This window comes from Microplitis mediator, chromosome 3 (assembly GCF_029852145.1).
Source record: "Microplitis mediator isolate UGA2020A chromosome 3, iyMicMedi2.1, whole genome shotgun sequence".
Taxonomy (NCBI): Eukaryota; Metazoa; Arthropoda; class Insecta; order Hymenoptera; family Braconidae; genus Microplitis; species Microplitis mediator.
Genome location: NC_079971.1, coordinates 15,413,990 through 15,424,673, shown reverse-complemented (window position 1 = coordinate 15,424,673; position 10,684 = coordinate 15,413,990). Strand labels below are relative to the sequence as shown.

The 10,684-nt window shown below is 29.8% G+C and overlaps 1 protein-coding gene across 1 annotated transcript; it reads right to left on the bottom strand.

Moving 5' to 3' along the window:
* Nucleotides 1-3,099: 3,099 nt before the first annotated feature.
* Nucleotides 3,100-10,672, bottom strand: LOC130665565 (uncharacterized). The gene is made up of 8 exons (XM_057466015.1): nt 10,068-10,672; nt 9,897-10,001; nt 9,577-9,810; nt 9,076-9,354; nt 7,958-8,302; nt 6,307-7,884; nt 5,388-5,660; nt 3,100-5,293 (listed from the first exon to the last, which is right to left on the bottom strand). The coding sequence occupies exons 1-8, from the start codon at nt 10,609-10,611 to the stop codon at nt 5,076-5,078; spliced, it is 3,576 nt and encodes a 1,191-aa protein (XP_057321998.1). The 5' UTR covers nt 10,612-10,672; the 3' UTR covers nt 3,100-5,075.
* Between the last annotated feature and the right edge of the window lie 12 nt (nt 10,673-10,684).

The following is a 10,684-nucleotide window of genomic DNA, read 5'->3' as shown; positions in this document are numbered from 1 at the left end:
TATATATATATATATATATATATATATATATATACATATATATACATACATATATAAATTTTTTAACGGATGGTATTTTCGAACCCTACTCAACTAATTATGATAGGTTGTGACAAAATTCCTTGAAAAATCGACCATGAGGACAAATACAATAGTTAGATTTTAGAAAAATCTACCTAAAAATGATGCTCCGAAATGATGTGCCCTAATATATATGTAGCGACGACTTTTTATGATTGGATTGAATAATCACTGTCTAAGTCACTATATAGCAAAGAGTGCAACGTTATGAGTGATAATGAGGAAGGGAGAGATAGAAAAAGGTATTTGTGGGGTGAGAAGCGTTTCGTCTAAGTATATGATAGCTTAGACTCTTCAGTTGTGTGTTTATCGTACTCCACCTAAGACGCCGAGTTGAAAGTTACATTTTGGAAATGTTATATATTGAAACAGGTGTAGCGACAAGGTAGTGCGAGAGGCGAGATGTACAGTGCTATCTCGGAGAGTGAAGCCGAACCACCACGTATATACATATATATATATATATATATATATATATATATATGTACGTTGAATAGACCTTTGTGTGACCCCCCGTTTTTGTTTGCTATATGTATCCTCAAAACTGCATATTTTTTCGTCCTTCAAGGATTTTTGTTTCTAGACAGGACTTTTGACAGGATATCGAATTAACTATTATATAGTCCCTTGTGTGACTTATATGTATACTATATATATAAGTCACAGATCGGTACGTCACATAGATAATATACAAAGATATCTCCCATGAAAAAAATTTATAAAAAAAATATAAGTTAAAATATGAAAAAATATATTTTTCATATAAAAAGAAATACATAAAAAATATATAAATATATATAAATTATGTATAAAAAATCTGTTAATCGGTTGACCCTGCGAGCCAGCCCTAAAACTTCCCGCTGTTTTCAAGCTCGAGGAGCTCAAAAACATTGTTGTGAATACATTATCAAGCTCTTCGAGCTCCAAAATACTTTTGTATGCCATTGTTTTTGAAAAAAACCGCTTTTTAGCATTTCTTTCTCCCAGCTGATCAGATTTTGGGATTGTTTAGTTCGGTTTTTTCAAAGATATTGGCAAAAAACTGTTTTTCATCGTTTCTTTCTTCCACGATATCTCTTAGACAAATGACTCGATTTTGATGGTTAAGGTGGCAATTGACGCGTCTTAATAAATTCTAAAGCTGATCAGATTTTGGAGTTATTTAGTTCAGTTGTTTTAAAGATATATTCGCAAAAAACCGTTTCTTACCATTTCTTTCTCCCACGAAAACTCTTGGACGAATTATCGGATTGTGATAGTTAAGGTGACAATCGACTCGTTTTATTAAATTCTAAAGCTGATTAGATTTTGAAATTGATCGGATGAGTCACTTCAAAGATAATCGAAAAAAAACGTTTTTTACCATTTCTTACTCCAACGATATCTCTCGAACAAATAAACCGATTGAGATGGTTGCGGTCGCATTCGACGAGGCTTATAAAGTTCTAAAGCTGATTAGATTTTGAAGTCGATCGTTCAAGTCGTTTCTGAGAAATCAATAAAAAACTAAAAAAAAAATTTGTTATTATTCGTAATTCGCCAATATTTTCGAGTCTACTTGATCTAATGATCTGAAATTTTTAGAAAATTTGATGGCCAACAAGCTCTTTCGATTAATTAAAAAGTTATAGACTGGTCACACACACACACACACACACACACACACACACACACACACACACACACACACACACACACACACACACACACACAAATACACACGCGGTGACACGAATCGTAATCCGTGGACAATAGATCCGCGACGTCAAATCCGCGACATGAAATCCGAAGATATTTTATCCGATAGACAAAATGTCCTTGGACTAAATATTCAAGAGACAAAAAATCCGTGACAAAATATCCTGTCGATAAATCTTATTCAGAAAAATATATTTTCAGTGGAAAATAATTCATGGTTTTCGATAAACGGGTACTGTACCATTCCAAGCATATGTATTGACCTATTTCCAAAATAATACCCACCCAAAATCTGTGAAAAAAGGGCACCATACGATTTCAAGCATATGTGTTAATCTATTTTTAATATTTCACACTCAAATTTTATGTGAAAATATATTAAACATTTCTGATAAAAGAGTACCGTACTATTTATATTATAAGATATTTTGTCGGGGATGTTTTATCTATTGAGTATTTAGTCCGGGGATATTTTGTCTATCGAATAAAATGTCTTCGGATATTTTGTTGCGGATATTTTGTCGCGGATTTAATGTCTTCGAATAACGAGTGACGGAATCCACACACACATACACACACACACACACACACACACACACGCGCGCGCGCACACATACATACGTACAGACACTCGAACATCATTCTAAAAACAGTCAGAATAGCTTCCTAGGATTTCAAAACGTCGACATCTGATGAAAATTCGATTTTCGTAAATCGGACCGAAACCAATAACTTCCCGAATTTTTGAAAATTTTCAATTTTCTTAGCGGGAAGTTAAAAATATATAAAATTTCGATAAACAATATATTTGTTATATACACTAATGCAAAAAATTAAAGGAGCAGAAAAATTTTATAAATTTTTTAGTGATTTTTGGAAGGCTGTAACTTGGTGAAAAATAATCGTATCGAGATTTTAGAAAAATCATTTTGTAGCTTAAAATCTCTAGTTTTGGTGCATTTTTTTCAAAATTTTTTAAAAGCTCCGGTTATTGCGCCAAGATGAGAAATACCGCGAGACAAAAATTTCTAAATTATTTTTGTTTTTTTCCGAAGAGCCCACGGACCGCAGAAAAATTCTTTTCACTAAACAAATTCATAGCTTGTTTAGCAAATTTATTCAGCTTCAATTTGGTTTTTTGTTTAACCTCGTAGGACGTTTTGTCGCAGAGATATCAGCCTTCAAACAGAAAATGATCCTTTTGGCTTTGATCATCGATATTTCAGGTACCAATGTTTGCACAGAAAGTTAAAGGGCGGCGTTGAAAACTTGAATAAATTCCCTACAAGACCCTGTCATCATTTTTTGAAAAACAAAATTTTTTTTATTTTTAACATCCATTAGAAGTAAGTACAAAAAAATGACTTTTTTTGGTTTTTTAGTAAAATAACCGCTACTCGAAAAATATCGAAAAAAAAATAATGTTGCCAGGGACTTTTTTAGCTTAATGTACCCCCAAGACCCCTGTAAATTTTGAAATTGATCTATCGAACCGTTTTTTGAGAATCATCGATCAAAGTTTTGCTAAACAATTAAAGGAGCAAGTTTTGTTCCTTTAATTTTGTAATCATAATCAAAGTGAAAAAATTATTTTTTCTGGACTTTTCTCAAATTTTTGCATTGGTGACTCGGAAAATGCAAAGAAATGACAAAAAAAATAAAAAATTTCCAAAAAATGTCAAAAAAAAAATTTAGAACACAAAAAAAAAGTTTCAATTTTTTTTTTTCTTCGATTTTTTTGACAATTGTTGGAAATTACATTCCTCAAACGATAAATAAGTTAGAAATGGCAGGATATATGTCAGCAGAAAAAGTTATATACTTAAAAAATCTATCACTAACGTTATAAATGTAACAACCTAAAGAGAAAAAAAATCAATTACGGAGTGGGAAATTATACACTAGACTCTATCAAAAACATCGACTAGTTTTTTTTTTTAAAATACTCTGAAAATATTGATTAAAATTACGGAAAAATGATCCTGTTAAAATGACAGCTCTTAATTATTAATATGAATGGTTGCCTAATCGCGATTGTCTATTACCTATTTGATTAACATGGGATTTTTTTTTTTGAGTGGAATTTTATCACGCATTAGAAAATCAAAGCATCCGTAAAATTGAAGAACATTTTTTCAAGGAAATTGAACGCTTTACAAAAAAGGTATATTATTATTTTTCGATAAATTTGAATTTTTAAAAGTTATTCAAGGCCAAAGTTTGATTCATAGCAAATTTTACCACTATTCAACTTTTTCGGCGAAACTGTCAGACTTATCGTAAAATGTTATGGGACCTTTTTTGTAGACAATTTTATTTCTTACAAATTGTCGCCAGAAAAGTATTTTGAAAATCTACATTGTTTTCTAGTTATTTTTATTTTAATGTAAAGCTCTTGAAAAAAATGGTGTTTGGGTCGATTTCAAAATCTTGACATCAAAATGAAAATAACCAGAAAAGAATACGGAATGTCAAAAAACTTTATCAGAGATAATTTGGAAGCAATAAAATTTTCTAAAAAGAAAATCATATAACATTTTACGAGAAGTCTGATAGTTTCGCCGAAAAAGTAGAATAGTTATAAATTTTACTATGAATAAAACTTTGACCTTGAATCATTTTTGAAAAATTAAATTTATCCAAAATTAGTGCGAGACCTTTTTTGCAGAGCATTTAATTTCCAACAACAATGTTCATTAAATTTTCTGATACTGCGATTTGCTAATGCATGATAAAATTCAAAACTTAAAATAAAAAATTTCCCATGTTAATCAAATGGGATATAGAAAATCGTGATGAAGCACCCCTTAATATTAAAATTAAGAGCTACCGTTTTAGCAGGGTTATTTTCTTGGTATCCTAAACAATATTTTCAGGATAATTTTTTACAAAACAAACAGTTAATTTTTCTAATACAACCTATTATACACTTTTATTCACGATGGAAAATTCGGTTCTCGAGAATTTATATTCCAAAGATTCAATTTGATAAAAATAATTACTCCAGAATCTTGCTCGAACACGTATTACTAGGGTTATTTGTAAATAAATAAGAAGCAAGATTTGGAAATTACCCGCATTCTGTTCCCATCTAAAATTATCTTGTATTTCTATAAAAAGTTTATTTTGTTATCGGTTGTAATTTAACTTAGTACTCTTTATTCATCATTAAATTGGATATGCTTTATTCAATGAATCTCAAGGAATGATAAATTGAGTAGACAATAAAATAAAAAAAGAAAATAAAATTATAAAACCGGTGAAAGATTATATTGAAACGGTGTATTGAGAATTTTTTATCTCAATTTTTTTTTTTCGTGCATATATTGGTTGCAGATCCAGCTCCGAATTTGAGCTTCAGTACGATCAATCTTTGGATGTGAACTCAGAAATTGCCTTATTTCAATAGCAGTAGGAAGCTTCATTGTTTCAATATTTTTGGCAAAAACAGATTTCACCGATAGTAGCTCATCATCACGCCAACGTTTTCGAGTAGTTTTTAAATTCGAAGTTCCTAAAATCAATTATCGTATAATTAAAAAAATAAATCATACAGTCAAAATGTTATGGTTATTTCAAAAATATTTATAGTTAACAGCAAGATTTACCTGGAGTTGGTGGGTTATGCCGATATTTTTCAGTAAATTTACCTCTCTTTTTATCAGTAAAATCAACAGTTTTTTTTTTCTTAAAATTTTGCTTCGATTTTTTCTTTTTAGGTTCATTTTCAAAATCAGAATCACAACTATCTAAATCTTTTGCTAATTCTAAATCCTCATGCTGCACATTACCATAAGAAATTTGATTATCGTCAGTAGTTGTCAAATCATTGTCAATCATCTCTTCGTTATTCAAAGTATTTTGTGTATCTTTTTCAGAAGCTATATTTTTACATGAAAAATAAATAAACAAAAAAACATAATGTGTTAGTACTTAATAAGTATTGAAATTCAATATTATAAGATTTTTTTTCTGAATAAAGTTTTTCAATCAAACTTGTTTTACCGCTTGTAACATATTACAAAATATTTTTATAATATTTTAAAAATAAATTCGTAACTATTTTTTATTTATTTCTTTGTTTAGTTATGCTTATTATTTATTTATTTATTTATTTTTTTGAATCAGTTTAATTTTATTTTCTAGAACGAAAAAAAAGCAAATTCTTTTTAAAATTATCGTTTTTAACGATGAAATGATACCACAAAGTTTGTGGATCGTTAAAGCTTCAAGCTTTTACGTTTAACCATTAAATGTTTCGTTTTATTTTTTTTTATTTTTATGTGGACAATATGGAAACTTAAGTAATTTTAAAGATGGTTTATCTTTTCTGTTAGCTATAATTTAAATATCAAACTTGAAAATATTTGCAAGCATTTTGAACAATAATTTTAGAAATTTCAAATAATATTATACGAAAATGTGTGCAGTAAATCTACCTTCAATAAGCTATTGATACTTTAAAAATTGTTTGAACATTTGAGTATCTATTTGTGTAATTTTTTAAATGACTTTGATATAACTTACATAAATTATTGGAAGATAAGATCGTTGGCGCTACAGATGGGCTAGCAACAATAGTTGCGTTGGTACTAGTGTGATTACTTTTCATCCCCACAGCAACTTCCAGTATTTTAGATACTCCACAAAGATCGCGACTGAGAGTTGTTTGACGATAATGATGACGATGAATTTGTTCATCATGTCCCATGAAATTAGCAATATCATATATTTCTGATTCGGCTATTTTAAGAGATGCTACTGTAGTCGCAAAATGTTTACGCAAATTGGTTGCTCTCAAAGTTTCTGGATGCGAAGCATCACTCTCACTTGCATACTCACGAATCAGCTGACAAGCTTGTAAGTGCCGATGTCGTGCACAATTATCGAAGCCAGGTAGAGCAAAAATGAAAGGATTCTTTTCGTGAATTCCAGCTTCACGTCTATATTTTAAAATCATTTCAATGCTTTCTTGACCCTCTTTCCAAACAATTACAGGAACATTACGATCTAATTTTCCTCCCAGCTCAAATCGTAAATAGTTATCAACCATTTTTTTATCATTTTCAGATAATTTTTCATATTCCTGTTTATTTGACTCAGAAAACTTTTTAGCGCTTCTGTAATCTTCAATGCTAGCTCTTTCAAGCTCACCCGGTCTCTTACGATTGAACAATAGCAATAAAACAAGTGTCGTTTCACTCAGCGATTTCCAACATAGATAAGAATATTCAGTTTTTAATTTTACTAAAGCAGATTGGAATTTATTTTCCAGGTGTTCACGGAAAATTTTAATGTCATCCATTATTGGAAGTTCGACTTGCTTGTGTCTTTTGCGCTTAGTTAACTCTTCATACGCTAAATTATTAATACAAATAGGGTATTTTGATTTATGAAGAAACTCAAAATACTTTATTCTTTGCAGAGGTTCATGGTTTTCGTCTTCAATACATTTACTTCTAAAAGCATTAGTTACTTTTCCAAGATAAGTACCATAAGTGATAGCTGCAGATGGTGCTCGACAAGTTTTATTTTCTGCATCACAGCCAGTAAGACGTTTAATTGATTCAATAAGATGACTGTAAAATTTTGGATTAATGATTGAGGAAAAATCAATAATTTGGCTTCCAATTCCTTCAATTCCTTTCATTTCTATGACTAGCTTTCCAAGTAATCGTAATCGTGAACGAATCATATCATGCTGCTGTTGTTTACTATATTTATCACATAGTAAATTTGCAAAATAAATAAGCAAATCATCGTATCGTATAACTCGAGAAACGTCATCATCGTGCATTACAGAGAATAACTTTCGTAATAATGGAGTAGCTGATTCGTGAATAAGCCCAGCGGCTCCTCGTGACAAAATCGGGTTAGCTCTATGTCGAAAGTACGTTCCACCAACACATCTTCGTCTATGACGATGAATACTAGCATACTCTCCTAAGCAGACATGACACGTTTTAAAATCGGCAGCAGTTCTCTTCATTTTTGAGTTTGGCTGCCGGACAACCATTTTTTCTCCGTCATTATATTGTGTACAACTAGTGAATAAATTATCGCCTTTCAATCTTAACAACTCTAATTTGTGATTTTTTTCAGGTCCTTTTTAAAATAAATAAATTTATTAAAACCAATACAAAAGAAAAAAAAAGGGCTGATTAAATTAAAAATGTACCTTTTGGCAATATAATAATACTTTTAACTAGATCTTCTTCACGGTGGAGATCTTGTAAGTGTCGACTTATCACACGTTGCCATGTCTTACAATAGAAACAAAAATGAGACTTTCTTTTCATAACTCCAGAAGGAACAACAAACATATTAGCAACATCAGGGGCCCCAGCATTAAATTGAGGTTCAAATTCAAGTTCAGTTGTATCTTGAGGTAATGGCAATAAAGAATCTGATGCATTATTTGCATCATTGATTTCGTTTTCTGAGGCTGACTCATCTGGGATTGGTACATAGCTCTCGTCTGCACTATTATTTACTGAACTACGATCTAGCGTTTCATTTGGATCTATAACGAACGATTTATGGTAAAAATTCAAAATTAAGAATGCAAAAAAAAAAATTGGGGGTGTAAAATAATTCATATACAAATTTGAGGGATTCAAAAGCCTATAGTAGCTTTGCAAAAAAAAATTACAAGCAGATGAGAAAAAATTTGTTCCAAAAATAGAAGGTTGTAGTGTTGTTATTTTACTTTTATATATTTCATAGCGTACTAATACTGAGTAGTCATTACAGACCAGGCTAACAAATATCTACGAAACTCATTTTATCTCTCTAAGGTTAAAGAATTTTAAGTGACAATTGTTAACAACAAAGTAGTTTTACAAAGCTCTATAATTATTGTTTCTAAGATTTTTTCCATAATGTTGCTGTTTATCTCAAAAAATCACAAAGAAAATGTGGTCATTAATTTTTTTTTTCACATTTCGGAATTCCAATTACAATAAACTTATTTATCAAATTTAAAATTATAATTATTAATGGACGTTACCAAGAATTTTTGATTTTTAAAGCTATACTTTAACTTTGTATCAAATGAATACGACTATAAGTGATCATCGAAAATAAGATAATCTTTATCATGATTGTTCATTTAGCGAAAAGTCAATGCAAATTTGATTAATTCATCTAAGCTAAATAAAAATGACAACCCATTGTAAATAATGATGAGATTATTGAAAGAATTTTAAAAGCCTACAAAACATTAATGAGATAAAAAAAAAATCAACTATAGTTCTTTTTCTAATTCAATTAGTTTTCCAAACATTAAAAGCATACCTATTGATGAGCTTGTTACATTAAGTTCTCGTCTTTCATCGATAACTGTAGTCATTTGATTTTCATCGTTTACTTCTGAATTACGCCAATGACAAGATTTATCCAATGTCAAATTAATGTTACCAACAATATCTTCTATACAAGAATCATCTCTGACTTCGTCATTCACAAGATCTAAATTATTCAATTCTTCGATATCTGACCAACGAGAATCTGCATCTGATTCATAATCACATTCCGTATTTTCTGGCGGTTCTTTATCGTTGTCATTTGGAAAGCCTTGAAAAAAAAAAAATTTAATTTAATTGTTCTCAACGAAAAGCGTCCACGAAACATCCTGCGATTATATTTAACTTCAACAAACTAGTTATATTTAACTTAAAAAATCAACCCAAATATATACATTCGAATGAAACAAAATAAAATGTTACAACTGGTAAAATTTTTAACAATTTCTGTTCCAAATTGACAAATTATTTAAAATAATAATTTAAAACGTACTTGCTAATGACGTGGGAGAACTCGGATGTTGTCTTTCATTGGTAATTTTTTTTATTGGAATATGCAAATCAGTGCTGTTGACTTCATCTTGTACATTATAATTCTCATCAACTTTACCATACTCCAGATCTACATTATTTAATTCTTCTATATTTGACCAACTACATTCTGTATTAGATACATATAAATTTCTCATATGATCTATCTGACTGTCTTCATTTTCATAAGTAAGCCCTTGTAAAAAGCAAATTGATTTGCGTATTATAAAAAAAAAAAAAAAAACAGAAAAAAATTAATTTTTCATTATAATTAATGCTTACCACAAGTTTCAGTAACACTTTGGTTATTATAATTTTCGGTATTTTTGATAACTATCAAATCTATTTTCTCGAAAGCTTGAGTCTCATTATTAAATATAGTAACTTCTGTAAATATAAAATGATAAAATTCATAAATGAGATTGAAAACATGTTAATAAAACTTATGTATACCTTGTTTATAAGTCGATGAATAGTCAATTATATCAACTGAAGTGTTCTGAGCAACTGCAGTATTTTCATTTTCTGTTATGTTTAAATTATTAGTTGAATCCTGAAGTAAATCATTTACATCAATTAAAGCAGTTTGAGCATCGATGGTATTTTTATTTTTATTTATCTGTAGTTCATCAGAGAGACCCGGAAGTGATTCATTTGCATCTACTACAGTTTTTTGAGTATCTAAAGTACTAAGAGCCAAGGTATTTATATTTTCTGGCATCTGTATATTGTCGGTTGTATCCAGAACAAATTTATTTGGAGCAATAACTGTATTTTGAGTATCAAAAATATTTTCATTTAATGTCATCTGCAAATTATCAGTTGGATCAAGTACTAGTTCATCCACATTTGTCACTGTAGTTTGAGCATCGATGGTATTTTTATTTTTATTTATCTGTAGTTCATCAGAGAGACCCGGAAGTGATTCATTTGCATCTACTACAGTTTTTTGAGTATCTAAAGTACTAAGAGCCAAGGTATTTATATTTTCTGGCATCTGTATATTGTCGGTTGTATCCAGAACAAATTTATTTGGAGCAATAACTGTATTTTGAGTATCAAAAATATTT

Excerpts from the sequence above, each read along its gene's own strand:
- LOC130665565 (XM_057466015.1), bottom strand. The coding sequence starts at position 10,611 with ATGCCAGAAAATATAAATACCTTGGCTCTTAGTACTTTAGATACTCAA. Across the intron at positions 8,303-9,075 it reads TGTAACAAGCTCATCAATAG|ATCCAAATGAAACGCTAGAT; the intron begins GTATGCTTTTAA and ends CGTTCGTTATAG. Across the intron at positions 5,294-5,387 it reads GCATAACCCACCAACTCCAG|GAACTTCGAATTTAAAAACT; the intron begins GTAAATCTTGCT and ends AATTGATTTTAG.